We start from the raw sequence: 22,205 nt of genomic DNA, 5'->3' as shown, positions 1-22,205 counted from the left end.
TTTGTTTGCAAGTTGCTTGGGGCCATGCCAAGCCTCTTCAACCCTCCTAGTTATCGCTGAGCAGATACCTGGTTGCCCGTTTGTTAGATGAAGGTTCCTGATTTGTACCAGTCCTTGTTTGTCCGGGTTGGTGGGAAAGCATGGGAGGCAGGGCAGGGGCAGGATGCCGGAAATGTCTTAGCAGAAGCTCCAACAGCCTTTCAACGTGGTTATTGTCTGAACTGGGTTTCATTGGCTTGGGCCAGAGGGCAGCTAGGGGACGTGACCGTGGTTACTGTGCTGTGACCCAGCTTAATGAGCCTCTCAGAACCAAGTACGGGAAATCCACCACTGAGAGTTCATGCACGCAATCTGCCGCCTGCTTTTCAGAGTAGCAGTAGACTTTGGTAAGTAGTCCCCGGGACTTTGGTAAGTAGTCCCCGCAACATTACTTGCGTCTGATGAAGTGGGCATTCACCCACGAAAGCTTATGCTCCAATACTTCTGTTAGTCTTAAAGGTGCCACAGGACCCTCTGTTGCTTTTTACAGATTCAGACTAACACGGCTACCCCTCTGTTACTTGACACCATGCAAGGCACTGCATTTAGCCGTATGGAATGGAAATCTATCAACCTCATGAAGAAACTTGCACAAATACAGACAGATATCATCTTCCTTTCCAAATGCAAACGGATGGACATCATACCAAATGGACTGAAGGTGAAAAATCCATTGCTATCTACATACTGCACAGACCACAGTGAGAGATTGTCATACACTATCAAAGAAACTGAGGAACCACCTGATCAGCATCCTATACAGCAAACAGAAAAACATCAAGAAAGAGCTCTCCAACCTGGAGACTTTCATAAATAACCAACCCTCCACACACATGGACTTTACTAAAATAAGACAGGAGATCTACATTACACACTTCACCTCTCTACAAAGGAAAAAGGACCGTAAGCTGTCTAAAATCCTACCTGCCACATGGGGCCACAACAGGGGTACCCCTAACTCACCCAGCAATATCGTCAATTTATCCAGCTACACACTCAACCCAGCAGAAGTGTCTGTCCTATCTCGGGGACTCTCTTTTTGCCCCAGAACCCCCACAAACATGATACAGTTCTGCGGTGATCTGGAAGCCTACTTCCGCCGCCTCCGACTCAAAGAATACTTTCAAGATAACACTGAACAGCGCACTGATACACAGATACCCTCCCACCAACAACACAGGAAGAGGAACTCACATGGACTCCTCCTGAGGGTCGAAATGACAGTCTGGACCTATACATAGAATGCTTCCGCCGACGTGCACAGGCAGAAATTGTGGAAAAACAACATCGCTTGCCTCATAACCTAAGTCGTGCAGAACGCAATGCCATCCACAGCCTCAGAAACCACCCTGACATTATCATCAAAGAGGCTGATAAAGGAGGTGCTGTTGTTATCATGAACAGGTCTGACTACCAGAAGGAGGCTGCCAGACAACTCTCCAATACCAAATTCTACAGGCCACTTTCCTCAGATCCCACTGAGGAATACACTAAGAAACTGCACCATCTACTCAGGACACTCCCTACACTAACACAGGAACAAATCAACCTACCCTTAGAGCCCCGACTGGGGTTATTCTATCTACTACCCAAGATCCACAAACCTGGAAAACCCCATCATCTCAGGCATTGGCACTCTCACTGAAGGACTGTCTGGATATGTGGACTCCCTACTCAGACCCTACGCCACCAGCACTCCCAGCTATCTCCGTGACACCACTGATTTCCTAAGAAAACTACAATGCATTGGTGACCTCCCAGAAAACACCATCCTAGTCACCATGGACGTAGAGGCTTTCTACACAAACATCCCACACACAGATGGAATACAAGCTGTCAGGAACAGTATCCCTGATGATGACATAGCACAACTTGTTGCTGAGCTCTGTGACTTTATCCTCACGCACAATAATTTCAAATTTGATGACAATATATACCTCCAGACCAGTGGCACCGCCATGGGCACCCGCATGGCCCCACAATATGCCAACATTTTTATGGCTGACCCGGAACAACGCTTCTTCAGCTCTCGTTCACTCACACCCCTTCTCTACCTACGCTACATTGATGACATCTTCATCATCTGGACCCATGGGAAGGAGACCCTGGAAGAATTCCACCATGATTTCAACAGCTTCCACCCCACCATCAACCTCAGCCTAGACCAATGTACACGGGAGGTCCACTTCCTAGACACGACAGTACAAATAAGCGATGGCCACGTTAACACCACCCTATACCGAAAACCCACCGACCGCTATGCCTACCTTCATGCCTCCAGCTTCCACCCCGGACACACCACACGATCCATTGTCTACAGCCAAGCGCTGAGGTACAACCGCATCTGCTCCAACCCCTCAGACAGAGACCAACACCTACAAGATCTTCACCAAGCATTCTCAAAACTACGATACCCACACAAGGAAATAAAGAAACAAATCAACAGAGCCAGACGTGTACCCAGAAGCCTCCTGCTACAAGACAGGCCCAAAAAAGAAACCAACAGAACTCCACTGGCCATCACCTACAGTCCTCAGCTTAAACCTCTCCAACGCATCATCAGTGATCTACAACCCATCCTGGACAATGATCCCTCGCTTTCACAGACCTTGGGAGGCAGGCCAGTCCTCGCCCACAGACAACCTGCCAACCTTAAGCATATTCTCACCAGCAACCACGCACCGCACCATAACAACTCTAACTCAGGAACCAACCCATGCAACAAACCTCGATGCCAACTCTGCCCACATATCTACACCACCAACACCATCACAGGACCTAACCAGATCAGCTACAACATCACCGGCTCATTCACCTGCACGTCCACCAATGTTATATATGCCATCATGTGCTAGCAATGCCCCTCTGCTATGTACATTGGCCAAACTGGACAGTCACTACGCAAGAGGATCAATGGACACAAGTCAGATATCAGGAATGGCAATATACAAAAACCTGTAGGAGAACACTTCAACCTCCCTGGCCACACAATAGCAGATGTAAAGGTAGCCATCTTACAGCAAAAAAACTTCAGGACCAGACTCCAAAGAGAAACTGCTGAGCTCCAGTTCATTTGCAAATTTGACACCATCAGATCAGGATTAAACAAAGACTGTGAATGGCTATCCAACTACAGAAGCAGTTTCTCCTCCCTTGGTGTTCACACCTCAACTGCTAGCAGAGCACCTCACCCTCCCTGATTGAACTAACCTTGTTATCTCCATACTGATTTATACCTGCCTCTGGAAATTTCCATTACTTGCGTCTGATGAAGTGGGCATTCACCCACGGAAGCTTAGGCTCCAATACTTCTGTTAGTCTTAAAGGTGCCACAGGACCCTCTGTTACTTTTTACAGATTCAGACGAACACGGCTACCCCTCTGTTACTTTATTATTATTATTATTATTTATTATTTTTAGAGCCAGAGAGGCAGGCAACATTAACGCTCCCTTTTGCAAAGAATAGCTGGGAAGGGATACTGAATTAGCCTCTTTTCTTCAGTCCGTAGGACACTGATGTTTTCCTGACTGCTGATCAAAAGCCTTTTAAGAAGGGAGCATTGCAATTGTGGGTTAGAACAGCAGGTTTCCTGTGCTTGCTTTTTCAAGAGGCATTTTCATTTAAGCCCTTGTTTAAACAGTAATTAAAATATTAGACATGTGTTATTTATTTGTATAGCCGTAGCACTTAGAGGCATCAGCTAGGTCGGGCCCCGTTGTGTCAGGGGCTGTACAAGTGTGTAGTAAATGATGCTTTAAGATATGTGCACTGTAGAGGAGCTTTATTGTTGGTATCAAACTCTTTTCTATTATATTTCAGTCTTTCAGTTCTTGACTCGAGTGGCCTTTTCCCCCCCTTATTTTGCTAAAAGTCTGTTGATTGGTTTGAATGATCAGAGTAAGAAAAATCAGTGTGTGTCCCTAGAACGCACTTTTCAGGTGCGAGGCTGTGCTTTTGGGGGGGCTTGAATAATTCAAGCTGCTTGAAAAAGCTTTGGTCTTATCCTGGCCCTTACACTCTACTGGGCTGTCCACGTTAGGAAATGGGATCGTTAAACTGTGATAGCTAATGCATTTAAACTCCTAGTACGGACAGGGAAAATTGCAGTTTGTGCTATCTGGTTTTGGTGAATCCTAGAGGGTAGCAGAGGGTTAAACCTAAACCAGCTGACATATTAAAAGCAATAATGACCCCGGTCTAGGCTCAGATTTTAAAACACGTTAGCTGGCAGGTTTTTAATAAAATCACTTTTTTTACCTAGCCCACCGAGGGCAAGTGATTTGAAAAAATGTAGCTTAGAAATAGTTTGAACTGTTACCCTCCCAAGATGTGTAGCTCCAGTTAGTGACATGTTCTCTGTTTATTCAGCAGCTGCATTTCTTCCGATGCCTGCGTACAGACTATACCTGGGAGACCATTCTAATGAACATTTACTGGAACATCACACTGGACATTTGAATGGCATGGAACGTCTGATTGGCAGGCTCGCTCTGCTGTTCGTCCCCAGCAAAACAACAATTGTGTTTGGGTTTTTTTTTAAATAAAACTATAGGGAAATGTGACTTTGAGATTTTTAATACAAATGGGTCTGGGATTTGAAAGTTTATTGTTCCCACAGCAACTGTAACTGCTCTTGTACTTATGCTGTACTTTGTAGGGCTGTGTATGCTATTAAATTTATGCGCTGTGTGCATATGGGTGGGGTAGCATATAGGCTATCTATATGGCACACACAGGAGGGCTGACTTTAGTGCTACTGTGGGAGCCCTAATTCTTAAATTCCTGCCCCAGTTCAGCAAACCGTCCCTATTAGGCAAAGCTTTTAAGCATGTGCTTAAGCCCGATTGACTGTAATGGAACTTAAGTACATGCTTTGTTGAGTCAGGGCTCAAAAGGGGACGTGGACATGTAGGTCAAACGTGCCCTATTTGTTGATAGATTGCCTCTTATTGTGTTTCGTTGGGGTGTTTTCTTAGAGAGCGATATTGTCTAGTGCTCTGAGCTGCTGTTTATTTTAAACCAGCTTTCTCTCTTTCACTGACTCACTCACTGGCCTTCCGATGCCTCGGTTTTCCTATCTGCACAATGGGGATAACAATACTTGCTCGCCATGCGGTTCTAGTGTCTCTTTAGCTCATTGAGGATCTGTGCTATGCAAGGATTACTATCAGTATTTAACATGAGAAGCTAACGCTATCTACAATCCACCAAAGACCGCAAAATACACTGCCAGCCATTGTGGGCAAGGTATGTATCTTTCTGACATGCAAGCAGAGCTAACTCTTGAGGTGTCCACCCTGAAATCCTTTAGGTACCCAGCTGATCACTTCCCCTTACAGGTTTCAGTGGTAGCTGTGTTAGTCTGTATCAGCAAAAAAAACAACAACTGAGGAGTCCTTGTGGCACCTTAGAGACTAACAAATTTATCTGAACATAAGCTTTCGTGGGCGAGAACCCACTTCATCAGATGTATGAAGTGAAAAATACAGGAGCAGATATAAATACATGAAAGGATGGGGGTTGCTTTACCAAGTGTGAGGTCAGTCTTACGAGATAAATCAATTAACAGCAGGATACCTGCCCACTCACATCTCCCATAAAAATCCTGCCCCATTGGCTTGCCTCCTCCCCCACAAACAGCCATGATGAAAAGAAAGGCTTTAGTTTGGATTCTTCTCTGCCACTGACTCCCTGTGTGGCCATGAACAAGTCACTTAACCTAAGAACATAAGCATGGCTGTACTGGGTCAGACCAATGTTCTGTCTAGCCCCGTATCTTGTCATCTGACAATGGCTGGTACCAGATGCTTCAGAGGGAATGAACAGAACACAGCAACCTCTTGGCCTCAGTTTCTGCACTGACTTCAGTTTTCTCAGATTCTCTACCATGGGGGTGATGACAATAACTTACCTTGCAGGGAGTAGGAGGTTTAATTGATGTTTGTAAATTCCTGGGAGCGCCTCAGCTGGAAGGTGCTACAGAAGGGCAGAGCGTTATTAACATTAGTGGCACAACACGCTTTTCGATGCTGTTCCATACTATTCAGTGATAATGTGGGTCGGCTGTAGTAGAGCTCCGGGTGTAATTTAAGAAGGTGACTGTAGGAGAAGGAATGCTAGGATGGGCCTTTCGCCTGACCTGATGGTTCCTCTAGGGTTTGAAGGAGCTTGTGTCATGTAGTATAGGGAAAAGTCCGAGGCCCAGGCAGGTGTAGAAACGACAGGATGCAAAGAAGGTCATGATACATGGGAGCATGTGTAAGAGAGAGAGCATTCTGCTGAGAGCAGTCTTATTTATCATCATTAGTGATCTGAAGGAGGGAGCTAACAGCACATTAATTAAGTTTTGCAGAAGAAATAACATTGGGAGGTGCTGCACAGAGGGAAGATGGAGCCATAATACAAAGGGATCTTGGGGAGGGGGCTAATGTGGGCAGGGATAACAGATTGATGTTTGCTCTGGAGAAATGTGAACTCCTACAGTATATCTGGGCAAAATAGTCTATGACATACATGGCAGTTTTTCTCAAAGCTACCCCTGGGTGCAGCTCCATCCGCAGTACCAGTGTTGGGAGCATTGCTATGGTGGCTTACCCTGCTCCGAGCAGGGTTAGAGGATAGGGTGCTCGAGGCCAGCAGTCCTGTCATTGCTATCCCGGGTGGAGCTGCATTGGTGCTAGTGAGCTGATGGGAAACATAAAGAAAAATGCTGGTGTAAGCACAGCCTGAGGGAGGGGGAGATCTGAGAGGCAGCGACACTGAAGCAGGAGGTCTTAGGGATGAGAGCCGACAGTCAATCTCACATGGCCTCGTTGTTATTGTTACTAATTACAGTGGCACCCAGGAGCTCCAGTCATAGCCAGGACCCCATTGTGCTAGGTGCTGTACAAAACACAAACAAAAATACCGTCCCTGCCTCAGAGTGTTTACAATTGAAGATAAGAGACAGCAGATGGATACAGACACATGGAGGACTAGAAGGAAACAATGAGACAGCATTGGTCCGCGGGATAGGCAGTGATCTCAGTACACCAGCATTGCCTAGTCTTTCGCAGCCATCACGGTAAAGGAGGGTTTTTGAAGGAAGAGAACGAGTTGGTTTTGCAGTGTGGTGTTGTGTCCAAACAAGGATGTGTATACAGAAGTACCACACCACAGACCAGGGAGCTGATAAACCTTTTCTGTGGGCTTTGTCTACATAAAGCTTTGGTTGTGCTCTACCTCAAGCTAATTGGTTGCTAGTTAACGAACACTGTTGTAGATGCTCCCAAATGTTGGCATCTGGTTGTGGTTTGCTCTAGGATTCAGCCTAGGATGAACTATGATGAGGAACAAAGGTTTCCTGGAGCAAACATTTATGGAGTGTGAACACTAGAATTTACAGCCACGCTAGCTAGCTCAGATTAGTCTGGCAAACCATTAGCTCAAGTTACATCGAGTCCAGAAGCTCTAGTGCAGATGTAACGCACATGCACACAATGCAGCGCTTTGTTCTCCTTTTGTGGTGGCTGGGCCACAGATAGAAGTTAAGTCTGTGACAGTCCTAGCTAAGAGGGCTGGCACTTTTAGCTCAGGTAGGAAAGGCCTGGGTGTTAAGATCTAGAGGTGTGAGGTTCGATTCTCCTCTTGGTGTTGTCCAATTCCGGATTTAGGGTATGCCTTCACTAGGTTTGTAGAATGAGTGGGGAAAGTAGCTATGAGGCCAAAAACCCAATGTCGTCATAACTGTACCGACAAGAGCGCTGCTGTCAGCATGCCTAGGGGAGGTGGTGTAGTTATGCCAGCAGAAAATCTCCTGTTGGTGTGCTCTGCGTCTGACTGTGCTAAGGGGCTATGCTGGCACACTGGCATTGGCTCTGTAGTGTAGACAAGCCCTGCCTTTCCACTGCAGCCCTCCAGCCAAGCATTGTCCACTTGTGCAAAGAATATTCACATGCTCCTGTCCCAAAAGTTCACTTCTCTGATGAAATGGCAACCAGAATTCACTGCCATTGAGACCATTTCTGGGGCAACCCTTACTCAGAGCCCGGGCAGGGCTGAGAACCGAATGCCTTCAAGCCCAGGAGAAGGCAAGGCCTGGGTCCTGTATGAGTGGCCTGTCTATGACAATACCCAAGTTACAGTCTGGACTGATGGACAGCTGTGTCCCCTCAATTCCCCATCCTGGGGTGCCTTTTACACTGCTTCACTCTGAGAGCGCCTGCTCCTGGTCTGCGCACACCCAGCCTGCAGCATGTATATCACTCCCAGCTAAACTCTATGAATTGCTCTAGCTCCTGAATTACACTGCGACACCAGCAATCCCCCAGTCCCAGACTTTCCCCCAGATATGTGCATCTTGTTCTGCCCGGCACCCTCCTGGACAATACAAGTTCTTCTAAAATCTGTCATTTATTACTAGAAAATGATATGCGCCAATCTGGTTATCCCAAATGGAGTTTCTCTAACACTTCAATCCAAACGCACTGGTTTAGCTAAAACAACAAAACAGGTTTATTAACTACAGAAAGATACATTTGAAGTCGTCACAAGTAATGAGGCGCGTAAGTTAGAATTGGCTACAAGGAAATAAAAGGTAAAACACAACTAACACCTGACTAGCTAAGTGACTACAAAGCGAAGGTCTCTCTGACTGCATGTTCCAGCGGTGGTACTGGCTAGACCTCTTTCAGTCGGGGTGTCTGCCCTCTCCTCTTACAGCCTGTTTTCTTGCACAAGACTCATATCCAGCTGACATTCAGGAGACAGAAAGTCTGTGTGGCTGGGGGCCTTAAACTGCTTCTTTTTCAAAAAGTAGATTTTTTTTTTTTTATTTTTTTTTTTTGCCCACACCCTCTCTCCTGGGGAAGAGTGACCACTTAATCGGATGGTGGTTTAGTTGATCTCATTGACTCCTGCCTGAAGAGTTGGCTAGCCTTTGCTCTCTGGGGAATTGTTTGTGACTGCCCTCCAGAACACGTCTTAGTAATATCATATGGTGGAATTTTATATCTTTAACAATGTTGCCACACATATTTTACCAGGACAATAATGATCAGAAAATAATGAATTTTCAGATGATACCTTACACAGTATGCTTTATACACAGTTTAACATAGTCTTGTAAAAGGGGTGAACATAGGGGTACAGACGGTCATGGTGCCATATTTATACTTCTTAGGGTTGATCTAGACATGTTACGGGATATAGCAGTGGTCACCATGGTGTTTCTAACACTGGGTGTTAGCATTGGAGCACTTTGCTATTGGGAATCTGTCAGCTATCCCTGATAGGTATACACCCAAATGAATTGGTACCATTGAGTGTGTGTCTGTTCCTCACCCACGTGTAACAATATTGTGACCGAGGGCTTTCTAGCTCATGTAAACTACACCAACTCTCACTCCGCTTGCCAGGCAGCGATGCGGGCTTGGAGGGGGCCCTCCTCTTCCTTTAATCCTTTGAATCAAATCTGCTGCCCATTCAGCTTCCTTGGCTCCCACATCCTCCACCAACTGCTGAGTCCTGGAGGGTGCTAGACAGCTGCATTTTGTGCAGGTGACACATTTTACCCTTTCAAACGCTGGTTCCCCTTTCTGCCATACCCTCTCCCCATCTGTGTTCCCTATCTGCATGGCCCAGCGGCCATCCATGTCGCGGGAGAGGGGAAATATTTAACTGGCTCTAAATGGACACTTTTGGTTGCCATTAAGATGGCTGGGCAGTCCTCCCAGAGCTCCTGCTACATCTGGGTGCCTTCACTGTCCCCCCTTTCCTGGTACTAAGCAGTAGCTCTTGTGGAATGGGTTTACCTATCCTTCCCCCCAACGTCCATGGTGACGCCCAACTGAGCCAATTCCCAAGCCACCTCTGTTCCAGGTAGACTTGGCTTATGCCCACAATCCCTAGAGCCCTGGAACAGGAGGAAGAGTGCTCACCTGCCCTCTCTGTGTGTTGGCAACTTGCAATTGCATTGCCTTCATCCTGATTCCCTTGTCCCTGGAGCCTGACTTGTGAGCACCACGACTGTACACCTGTCCATGCTCACCCCAGGCCTCAGCATCAGGTGCTGCCTTCATGAGGACTTCGACTATTCCCTTGTGTTGGATGGGCTGAGGAAGCCTGCTCAGAGCATCCTCTCATCTTGGTAGTCCCATGCCCCATCGGGACTCGGCTGACTCTGGGGGCACGGAGCAGTGCAGGGAGAAGGACATTACGGGGGAGAATATGCATGTTCACAGCTCGGAGGATTAAAGGCCTGGTTTCTTATCGCTGCCGAACAGAGTATTATAAATCCAGTCTTAGAATACCAAATCCCCTCGCGACTCGGCCATTGTTCGGGAATATTAAAAAGCCCTGAGACAGAAATAATCAGTTTCCAAATGACACATTGTCAAATAAAACATTTCTCATATTATCCATTCCTTCCCCTTTCTCTCTCCCGCTCCCTCAGTTGGATAATTTAACATGAAAAATAGATTAAAATGAGGCTGGCTTCAATGCCTCCTAAGTTTGACTTTTTTTTTCAGGAAGATCTCCCATCTGTGTGTGTGTTGTGTTTAAACCAGGCGCTGTCGGCGCTGAGGTCAGGGACAGAAAAGAGAATGAGCTGCAAATGAGGAGCCGTCCTCGGTGCCCCAGTGTGCGATGGATTGCTTCCGCCAAGCACTGGCAGAGCAGGGAAGGTCTGGGGAGGTGCACTGAGTCCTTCTGGGACCAGCAGCACAGCTGGGAGCAGCCCACGGGGGCTATCAATCTGTGTCGAACTGGGGAGAGCAGGGGGCGTGTGGCTCTGGCCAAGAGAAGTCTCGTGCGCAGCGATAGGGATGCGGTGCTGGCTCTGGGTAGCGGCGCCAGGGATGCTGTGGGTTTAGTATTCCTCGTGCGTGCTCCCCCAGCAGTCCGAGCACATTGGCCACGTTCCACTGCACATCTGTGCATCGCTGCCTGCGGCTTATGGCCTGGCTGCGCTCGGGGAGGGATTAAAATGCCGCCTCCTTGCTGTTTTGCGTAGAGGGAGGATTTGCACATTTCTGTCCTTTCCCAGCCTGCTTGAGTTGGTTCAGGCCCCGCCATCCAACTTGCTGCTCCAGGGGCGCCCGAGGTCATGGGGGCCATCAGGGACTGGCTGGAGTGCTGGGCTCTGTCACAACTTTAACAGGAAACCTCTGTGCACCATTCCCCTACTTCCCTGCACGAAGATACATCCGACCTGGCCCCCCACCTGTTCTCCCCCCTTCTCTCCTTGGCAGAGCAGTTTGGTGGGGTGAAGTAGTTGGAAGAGAAAGCTGCCCTTGGCCTTGAAGACAAGCCATTCAACCAAGTGGTTCGGCAGGGGATTCACTTGAACCAGCCCTGTAATCTTCAATGGCGTAGGATAACTCCAGGCCGGAGGAGGAAACATCAGACTAATTGTGTCTGTGGCTCTGTGCAGTTTGTGATATCCCTGAAGCAGAAACATCTCAGTGGGCCCAATACAATAGACTGGCAACGTTCTTTGCCGTGGTTCAAGCTACTTCCCCAAACCTCATCTGACTGCAGCAGCCGTGGGTGGATGCTGTGTTAATCTGGTTTGCCAGCTGCAGGCCCTGGCAGCCAGAGTCGCTCCACTTTCACCGATGTTTCAGATCAATGTCACATTTGATCCCTCCAGACCTTTCCTTCCCTCCTCTGGCTCCAGTTGGCAACTGCTTTTCCAATGGTAAGAATGTCCATGGCTGTCCAGGGCTTTCCCCCCCCCCAGTGCTCAGACTTCCTTCTGGATCAGGGTGGGGAGAGGGAATGTCTGTGGAGGACTGTGCCAGCAGGGGACGGTTTGAATGGAGCGCTGAGCATTAGGGCTGTCTGGAAAACCAGAATTCCATCCTGTGAGATATCCCACCCCTGAATAGGTTAGAGCATGCTCTTGGGAGAACCAGGTTCAGATCCATGTGTGCCTGATTCAGTCTCCTGGAAAATCTCCACAGTCTCTTCCGTCCCAGGTGAGGGCCCTGCGCCAGGCTGTTGGCTATTCTGGGATGGGTGGGTCTCTGGTTTGGACCAGTAATTGCATCCTGAGCCGGAGAAACCTTCCCGGAGAACAGATACAGGGACGTGTCTGAGAAAAGCTTCATTTTCGAGGCGTTGGCATTTTCTGAGGGCGGTTTCACTGAAAAGCTCCTGACCCGCTCTAGCGAGCGTATGAGGGGGCATGTCCCCTTTCCCTGCCCGAGCGGTGGGGCATGTTAGGAGCAAGCGGGCGGCACTCTCCTTGGCTCCGAGTGTTAGGGTGGGAGGCAGCCTGTCCGAGCTGTGGGGGGACACTTTGGCTATTCGAATGCACTCAGATCGCTGGGGTGTCCAGCCCTGCTGTTGAGGAAACAGCCCAGGTCTGGTGCTGAATGGTGCAGAGCCCTCACTGGCCCAAGGCAGCCTGAACGTCTCCATTTGTAGCTTTCCAGCTGCCGCTTTCACTCAGGGAGCTTGATAGGTGGGTTCCAGTCTGGCTCTGCCTCTCCTCCTCAGCTAACAGCCATGAGGCTGGGTGCCTGTGCTGGAGGTGGGCAGACGGGATGATCTGCAACAGACCCTGCATTCCAACACCGAACGCTGATACACAGCACTTGGGTAATGGAAAGCACCTGCTGGCAGATTGCAGGTGCTTTGGTGGAGGATTTCCTGATTGCGATCAGAGGCTAACACCCCAGAAGAGATTAGAGTTTGCCAGACTCTGCCTGCTCCCGCTGGGTTCTGAGGCCAGGGCGGGGTGGGTGAGGGTGTTGTCTTTTAAAAATTCCTTTGCATCTCCCCCTCATCTGGTGGAGCTCAGAGCTCTGCTTCCTCATTCCCCGTGAATCCAGCCTCCCCACTTCCTCCCTCCCCTCCCATGAAACGGACGGACTGGACAGCGTGCACTCGTCTGCCGGCTGCGGCAGGAGAGTTGTGTGGTGCCTTAGGCAGCTCTGCAGTAAGGCCACTGGATGTTCATAGGACGTGCTGTACCTCGTCGTGCGTCATGGCTGCCATTTTGGCTGACCTCAGGGTTGAACCGGGAGACGCCAGAGCTTAAAAGCTTGAGCTGCTACCCTGTGAGCGAACGGTCTGTAGTGGAGGGGGGAGGGGTTGTAAGAACTTGTATCCTCTGTACCTCAGCACAGAGAGGGACTTTTGAGACACCCACCGGTGGGTTACACATGCAGGATTGCTGCAACTGAATGGGCACAGCGTCCCCAGGGGTTCCAGGCACTGTGGGGTGGGGATTGTACATCACCCTTCTATCCTGGTGTCGCTGCATTGCCCTCCGTGGAGACCCTCGCTGCAGGGTCTCTGTGGCTGTGTGGTTGAGTGGATGAGGTTGTACAGCTGGGTGTGTAATAAATCAACAGGCGGAAACTCCTCCCCCACGTGAATGACTCTCCCAAGAGGCCATGACCTGCCTGGACACGGAGCTCCAAGAAACATTATCATTCATATCACTCTCATGCCTCGGAGTCCCAGTGATGGACCAGGACCCCATTGTGCAAGGCGCTGTGCACATACAGAGGGGAACAGAAGATGGATTCCCTCTTTTTCAAGCTCTCTTGGGTACCCTGATCCTGAGCACCGAGGAAGAATCCTCACACAGTCTGTGGTCCTCCCCTCGTGGGCCCTTCTCCCAGTCACAGCTGCAGGAGTCTTTCCTGGCCACTAATGCGTTCTGTTTCCCGACAGACGCTGTCTGCTAAATTGGGAAAGTCGCGCTGAGCAAAGTCATTCCGCCTCCCTGAGCCCTTCTTCCTATTAGTGTCAATTACAGAACCAAATGAGAAAACAGATGAGGCTGGGGAGGGGATCCTAATGAGAGCTGCCATATTGCATTTCCACAGCAGATTGGGCTGGGCCAGGAAAGCTCTGGGCTCCTCAGAGGCTCCTCGGTTTATGGCAACCTTTCCTCGCCTCCTTGCTGCTCCCTCGTGCTCCAGGCAACCAGCTGCTGGATTCATGACCAAATATACCACTGGAGAAGGAAAGGCCCAGGTGGTGCCCCCAGGACCTAACGACCATGGACTGCTTTGCACTCTTCCCAGCCCTCTGCAACCAAACCAACACTTCCTGAGACTTCCCCTAGGTCCCAGAACACCCCGGGCTCTGAGCAGACCTCTTGTACAGGGACGCTGGCTCCCTTACTCTTGCTAACTTAGAGGCAAAGAGGTTTTCCATTGTGTAGGGGTTAGGGGGAAAAAAGCAGGTGTGACTTGTGGAAATAGGCTGTGGATGGGTGCCAGTGCCTGAAGCCCGTCTACCACGTAGGCGCATGGGGGGGTGAGCGGCTTGTTTACCATACACAACACTGCAAGAGGACCCATCCACTATTCACAAGCGTGCTGGCTTTGTAGGTGTCTACCAGAAGTCACTAGGCGGATTTGTGAGCGCGAGACGGTTCTGTTGTGCATGAATAGGAGTTCACGGGGGTGGAGGGGTGATGCTCATCCACCCCACATGGCCGTGTGGGTTTTTGGGGTGCACAGGGACCCATTCACCACACTTGTGAGCTTGTAGGTGCAATTGTGAGATCCACCCACCACGCATGAATGGGCAGGGGGCACAGGGGTGTGCTAGAAGACTGCTGTGAATGACCCTGTGGGTGTACGTGGTAGCTCACCATCTGCATCATGTGCAATATTGTGTCTTCCTTCTTCTTTCGAAGTTGAGTGTGACTGCATTGTGGTGGAACCGGCTCAGAATACGTGCAAAGATTGCACTATTGTGAAAGCAGGGAGTGAGTTTGCCAGATCCATCCAGCTGTCGTTGGCTGAGTGTCTGTCTCCCAAGCTAACTCATCTTGTGAATCACATTTTTTAGACACTCGCTTTTTATAGATTATCCTGTTTATGTGTCTCAGATCTCTCTGTACGCTCACAATGTTTTTACTGAATACAGATGAAATATTTATATGTTGGTTACACGGTTTGTAAAGTTTCTTGGATTTGGGCATTCATTTGCCAGCATAAATTCCTCCCCTCCCCCAGCAGTTACATGTCATGCTGTAAAAGCCCTGATTGTTCACGCCACTCCTGATTTACCTGCCCTGGGATATTTGTCTGCCACAGTACGAACCTGACTAGAAGCTGCAGGGGGTCTCAGAGCGGCTTGCAAACAGCAAACCCATTTCTCTTGCCTGCCTGCGTTAGGTGCCCACTTGAAAGACAGTCTGTATTTACCTCCAGAACAGGGGCAGCGTGAACTGTGGCAGTGAAGACTTCTCCATTGCTGCCCAGCCTGGGTGCCTTGACTTGGAGAGACCACCTCTGAGGATGCACCTGCATTAAGAAGCACTTTTACCATTGTTCCCATCAGTGCATCTGCCAGGAGGACGCGTGCAATACTGCTTCAGAGGGGTAGCCTTGGGCTGAGGCACTGGGCTGGGATGCAGTTGATCCAGGGTCAGCTCTTGCCTCTGCCACAGACTCCCTGCGTGACTTAATCTATCAGTGCCTCAGTTTCCCATCTGCAGAATGGGGATAAAGCTGAGCGGGGAGGTAAGGATAAATTCAGTGATGGTGAGGTGTTCAATGTAAATAATAAATATAAATGTATAAATCCATCGCAGAGATATATTTGATAAGATCGTTTTTGGCTTGGAGAGGGAAAGATCGGGCCCTGGAATTGTCCGAGAGGTTCCTGAAGAGCAGTGTTGGAAACCAGCAGGAGGAAAAGTGGTCCAGTGGTGATGGCTGAGATCCAGATTCAATCCACTTCTCCGCCACAAACGTTGTGTGACCTTGGGCAAGTCTCTGCCTCCGCTCCCCATCCGTACAATGGGGATAGCAGCCCCTGCCTCCCAGGGGAGTTGTGATGATAATGGGGGGGCAGATAGGTACATCTTCATTGCAGCTGGGGACGTGGTGTGCAGCTCATGCAGCTGTACCCAGGCTAACTGCAATCTAGCTAGATCGCTAAAAACAGCCGGGAGGGTCTAGGGTGCAGGCTTCAGTGCGGGCCGGATCTGCAAGTGTGTTCCTAGGGTGTAGTCCATGCCGCCGCATCTTCAACTGCTCTTTTTATCCGGCTAACTAGGTTCCAGCTAGTGCAGGTGCGGCCCTCTGAGCTGCAGTGTAGACGTACCCTATCCCGGACAGACAGGAAGTTATTGAAGTGGGCGCGCTCCGTTAAACGCCGCTGTAATGGCACCTGTGCAACCCCTCCAGTGTAGATGTGCTGCCCTGGTGCAAAGTGCTGGTAACCAGGATCGTCCCCACTGGTGCTAGTCTGGGGGTTTGCAGTGGTGGAGCACTTTGCTTTATCTCCATTCTGTTCTTACATAATCGCCCCGTTGGTACCAGGACGGAGTGGGAGCTATTGCAATATGAGTCACATTAGCTGGATCAGCCTCTAGCAGAACTGCCCTGGCCCCATGGAAATCGAGTACCATGCAGCTTGCTGTGCTGGCATCTTTTGGCTGAGACCTTCTGACATCCCCTCTGCTCTGCTGAGACTTCAGATCTTTCCCCCCCACCCCCGGTTTTTGGGACTAAGGTGTTGGCCCATTGTCCTCGGCCAGAACCTTTCCTGCCCATGCAACATGCTGTGTGCTAGTTAGGTTTCCTGGCTGCTGCCTCCACCCCAGAGGTGGCTGCATTTCAGGAGCGGGCGAGGTGGTTTCCCTGACAACTGGCAGTTTGCAAAGTGCTTTGGAATCATCCAGGATGAAAGGGTGCTCCCGAAACAGGGGAGATGGTGATGCTGTCCTGGTCCCCTTCGGGGTCTGGAGGGAATGGAGCAATGCAGGCCCTGAGCTCCTGTTAATGTTTCTCCTTTGCTCTCCTGCAGGGTGGCCTGATCGCTCTGCTCCTGCTCCTGCTGGTGTTCACAGTGGCGCTGTATGCCCAGCGGCGATGGCACAAGCGCCGCCGGATCCCCCAGAAAAGTGCCAGCACTGAAGCCACCCACGAGATCCACTACATCCCCTCGGTGCTGCTGGGCCCGCAGGCCCGGGAGAGCTTCCGCAACTCACGCCTGCAGGCTCACAACTCCGTCATCGGCATGCCCATCCGTGAGACGCCCATCCTGGACGACTACGACTTTGAGGACGAGGACGAGGTCCCGCAGCGGGCAGAGCCTGGCACGAGGGAGGACGAGTTCGGCAGCCAGGTGACGCGGACGCTGGAGAGCCTGGGCAGGGGCGGGGAGGAGAAGCCCGAATACGAGAAGAAAGGTTTGTCGCGTCCCTTCCTATTTACTCCCTTCCTACCGGCCAAAGGGCTGGCTCCCAAATGTACCAGAGGGTCATTAGGAGGTGACGGATGAGCAAGGGGGCAGCTGATCTCGGTGGCGCTGGTTGGCAGCCATCGCATTCATGGCCTCTGCTTTCCTTTTGCTCAGTCGTGTGCACGGTCCAAGACACATCGGGCATTAGCCTTCGCATAGGGAACCTGGCCGCCCGCTCGCTCATGTGCGGCTGGGCTGCAGGCACATGCTTGATCAGTGCTTCAAAGTGGGGAAACTCCAGCCAGGGCCTCTGATTCTGTGAGGCGTTTTGTTTGCCATAGCGCAGCGATGTCTCCGTGCCGTATGTGCCACAGCGCAGCTTCTCGGTAGGAGCCAGTCCTGGGTCTCAGGCGTCGTCTCATTTAGCCCGTGTCTTGCTTTCATGGCCAACCATCCTTGCCAGGGATTTTCACGCTGGGGATTCTTTATAGTGTTAGCTGGGTGGGACGCGGAAAGAGAGAGTCTCATGCTTTAAAATAACACAGCCTAGCCTTTATGTAGAGCTCTTCATCTTCAAAACACTTCGCAAACACTGGTCCTCGCCCCTCTCCTAAAATAGGCACATATCAACATTCCCCATTTCTCAGAAGGAGGGGGAAACTGAGGCACAGTTTGGTAACTTGTCCTAGGCTGCAGCGGGCATTGGTGTCAGTGCCACAGTTGGAACTCTGCAGCTCCTGACTCTCCGATGACCGGGCCATGTGATTGCGTACACGTCCCTCAGCCAGCCTGGCAATCTCGCTTTGTTGGTCAGATGATGAAGCATTAAAGGGAAGTACTAGAGAAACCCATGTGCGTAGGAAGTTCGTGACGTTATGGCTTCCCATACATTTTACTTTATTTTCTCCCCTGTTGAATCCTCCTTTAAAAATGAACAGTCTGAAACCTTCCATTTCCAACCAGCGTAAGAGTTTTCACCACTGCGTGCGCTGATGCTCAAACTTTTAGCTGTACTTCTGTGCCCGTCCAGCACAACTGGTGCCGGCAGTGTGGACAGGGATTGTAGGTCTTTACTGTCGTCAAGGCTTGTACAACATGATGGTAGACAACCCTGAATGCCTGAATCTCACCTACACTACAGCTTCTGCTGTGGCGGCCACTTAGACTGGGAGCTCTGGGGCAGGGATGACCTTTCTCTTCTGTGTTGGTACAGGGCCTAGCACAGTGGCGTGCTGGTCCGTGAGTGGGGCTCGGAGGTGCTGTTGCAACAAAAATAATAAATAGTAATAACAACTCTGGAGCTGCGCGGATGGCGGATTATGGCTGCAAGCGCGATGGTTGTAGACAGATCTGTTAGGATTGCGGCTTGACAGATGGACAGTAGCATCCCACCTCAATTGGGTGTTAGCAGAGATGCTTTAATTAGGCCAGACTGTATTCTGTAATTTCTAACGGGGGGTGGGAGGGGGTAAGAAGTGTACACACCTCTCTCTGCATTGAGGGAGGGGCGAATTTCATAATATATCTTTAAGGTCAGGCTTGACAAAGCCCTGGCTGGGATGATTTAGTTGGGGATTGGTTCTGCTTTGAGCAGGGGATTGGGCTAGATGACCTCCTGAGGTCCCTTCCAACCCTGATCTTCTATGATTCTCTGAGTCTGCACTCCAAGGGAGGTGGACATCTGAGTGCTGGAGCAAGTCCCCTAAGCTGAGTCTTCCCAGAGCTGATCTGCAGCTGGGTGTGGCCCTGGGTGTGTTAGAGGGGGTTTTAAGAGCCTGGGATGGCAAGACAGGTTACAGGGGGCCCAGGCTGGCAGAATCAGGTAGACTCAGTGGTATCTCAGCGCATCAGGTGGCTTCCCAAGGGGTCCAACCCGTCACACTGACGTCCACAGCTGTTCTGATCTCTTGTGTGGGAAGTGCCGAGAGAACTACGCACAGGCAAGTATCTCTGTTGAGGACGATGATTCTAGTGGCACGTAGCTACCGTGGGAGGTCAAAAGAGGGCCAGCGTGAGGCGGTCTCTTGGGGGCTGTAACTCAGAACGATCCCACCAACAGCACTGCAGACGAGAGCTGCCCCTCTGGAATCTAGGGTGACCAGATGTCTCGATTTTATAGGGACAGTCCTGATTTTTTGGGCTTTTTCTTATATAGGTACCTATTACCCCCCACCTCCTGTCCTGATTTTTCACACTTGCTATCTGGTCATCCTACTTGAATTTGACCCAGAATTCAATGGGGAGCCAGACCAGAGAGTGGGGCGCTAGGGCAATATATTCTCATCAGCCTGTGTTGTAGCTCTTTTAAGGTGGCTAGTTTTGTCCAGAACGTAGGGACAGAGAGGTACAGTAACCAAGCCTGGCGTTCACCCATGTGTGGATTGCTGCATCTGAATCGCACAGTCTTTTCGCCTTCCATCAATTAAAAAAAGGGCCTTTTTGGCAGTCGGAGCTAGCTATCGGGGGTATCCAGAAGCAGGGAGGGGTCCAGGTGAGCCCAGGATTCAGCACAGCCATAGTGATCTCTGGGCAGGCTTTGCCAGTGCAGGTTGAGGATACAGATGGGACAAGTTATCTTCTATTAAGTTCTGTGACTACTCTCTGGGGAGAGGATGAGAGAGAGAATGAACCATGCGTGACAGATGTTAGTGATGTCACTTAATGCACCATGGGAAGGTGGTCAGATGCTACAACCATCCGGGAGGTGTAAAAATCTATATAGAATAGAACAGACTGACTCTTTAGTTCTGCTCTTAACCTAAGATAAAACACACTCTGCCAGACCATGTGTGTTTGGAGGAATTGAACTTGGGGAGACAATCCAGCTTGGCTGCTTTGCTCCTGCATGCCCCCTGTTAGGTGTGGGCTTTCGAGGCAGTTATTTGGATGAAGATCTGATAAACTGCGCAATTGGTGTATTTGTTTCTCCCGCACAGGAGGGAAAGCGCTTTGCCCAGAGTGCTGCGGCTAATGCACATTTGATTGCCTGCATTTTTAAAGCCTGTCTCTCCGAAACAGTAACGCCCACCTCTGCTTCTCGAAATGTCATTATACAACATTTAATATCATTAACCTGCAGCACACAGTAAAATGCATCCAAATAAACAAAAGCAAAGTGCATTTGTTTTACCTGCTAGCAATATTTATTGCAGGAGTAGATCGGAATGCTGCCCAAGTGCCCCTCTCGAGGGGAGTGGGAATAGCTTTTTCCTTTCCTAGAGCCCTCATTCTCGAAGATCGCAGACTTCGATTGAGCATAGAAATGCTTGCAAACTCCATTCAAGCGTGAGGTCGCTTTTAATACTCTAGGAAGCTCAATTTGCAAACAAGAGCCTTTAAGGTGGCAATGCCTGGGAGTCAAGACTCTGGAGTTCTAGTTCTGTTGCTGACTTACCCTATGGCCGTGGGCAAAATCACTGAGGGCCTGATGGTCAGAGATGCTGAGTCATCAAAGTCAAGCAGAGCTGTGGGTGCTCAGAGCTTTGGAAATCAGGGCCCTGGAGTCCCGGGCGTGGGGCCGGGAGCCGAGTCCTGGGGCTGGCAGCCGGGACCCTGGTGCAGGGCCGTGAGCCAAGTCCTGGGGCCGGCAGCTGGGCCCCCGGGAGCGGGGCCAACAGCTGGGACGCCAGGCCAGCAGCCAGGCATGGGACCAGCAGCTGGGACCCTGCTGCAGCACCCCCAACTTCCTACTTCCTGTGCCTATGCTGTTGTGCTCCAATGAGCATGTAGATACCCCAGTGCCCATTTACAGCACCTGAGCAGGCCATTTCAGCTCCCTCCGTTGAATGCACATGCCAGATATCGGGCCTACAATGTTAACAAAAGGCTTCCCCAGTCCTTCCCTTTGTGACAGAATCTTTGTGTGCCGTGCCTGCATTTGCATTTTTATTCTTTAACATTCTCTTCTTTGTTTTGCTTTTTTATACATTATTTAGGGTTGTATGGGTTGGGCGAGACAGAAATAACTGAATTTTCAATAGTCTTCAGAGCAGAACAGTAAACAAGATTTAGGGCAGAATATTAAACTCCATGAGGGTTTCAGGAATTGGTGATAAAATATGTTTTACATTGGCTGGTAAATTTTCCTTCTGTATGTCTTCTAATAGCCCATCTGCATTGCCAAAGATGCCTGTTAGCCTTGGGTTGTCTAAGCAAATGTTACCGACCGTTCAGTTTAAATTAATAGTTTTTTTGTTTCAATTACCCGTCTCCATACCTTACTCCGTGAAGTGGCCTTAGGCTGTAAGAGCGGAACTGAGGGGAAGCTAAAACTAAAAGGGGTAGGGGGAACCCCACTCAGAAATTACGTTGCTTTCCAAGTACTTTAGCCAGAGGTATCTGTGGATTTGGATTGATCCTGTGATCGAGCTACTGTGAAAATGACCTTGCCTAAGACAAGGCAGCTGAGGGAAAACCTGGGCAGATATTCAGAGTGATGTGTAGATACAGCCTCGTCTTTCCCATTTGGCCTTCCTGAACCACATGGCTCCATCCTCGGCTGTCACTTTGAAATCGAGGGCCCCAGCGCTCTCTTGTCAGGATATCGCTGGAGCAGCCCTTTCGTGTGCTCTTGGCTCTCCTCAAACTCCCACTGATGTAATGGGGCTTTCGACCTCTCGGGTGCTGTAAGATTTGGTCCATGATCCGTGCAATTTAGTTTGGTCCCATTAACTAAAGTGGGAGTGGCAGGCGCTCAGCTCCTCTGACAACCAGGCCAAGAGATGCCCTTAGCAGGAGATATTTCATATCAAAGTATATGTGCTACTTTCCTATTACAGCCACCCTAGACTCATGCCAGTAAGAGGTTTAGCTCGCCTGCCCCCACTGCTACATTCATCTGTTCTTTACTAAACAACTGCCTGTATTTGCCAGGCACTCTGGTCTGAACCAAAACGCCTGGCACCTGGATTGCCAAGGAAAATCTTGGTACATTAGACCCAGATCCTCAGAATTATTTAGGCACCTAACTCTCACTGATTTCATGGATCTAGGCCGAGGTGGGCAAACTTTTTGGCCCGA

The 22,205-nt window shown here is 49.9% G+C and overlaps 1 protein-coding gene across 1 annotated transcript in view; it reads left to right on the top strand.

Moving 5' to 3' along the window:
• ASTN2 (astrotactin 2) overlaps nt 1-22,205 on the top strand; it is a 572,108-nt gene that overhangs the window by 84,245 nt on the left and 465,658 nt on the right. The window contains exon 3 of the mRNA XM_026657253.1: nt 16,809-17,193. Within this exon, the coding sequence (XP_026513038.1) occupies nt 16,809-17,193 (385 nt within the window). The remainder of the gene's footprint in view (nt 1-16,808; nt 17,194-22,205) is intronic.

Source organism: Terrapene carolina, unplaced genomic scaffold, assembly GCF_002925995.2.
Source record: "Terrapene carolina triunguis isolate 2854851 unplaced genomic scaffold, T_m_triunguis-2.0 Scaffold238, whole genome shotgun sequence".
NCBI classification, from domain to species: domain Eukaryota; kingdom Metazoa; phylum Chordata; order Testudines; family Emydidae; genus Terrapene; species Terrapene triunguis.
This window is presented reverse-complemented; position numbering and strand designations above follow the sequence as displayed.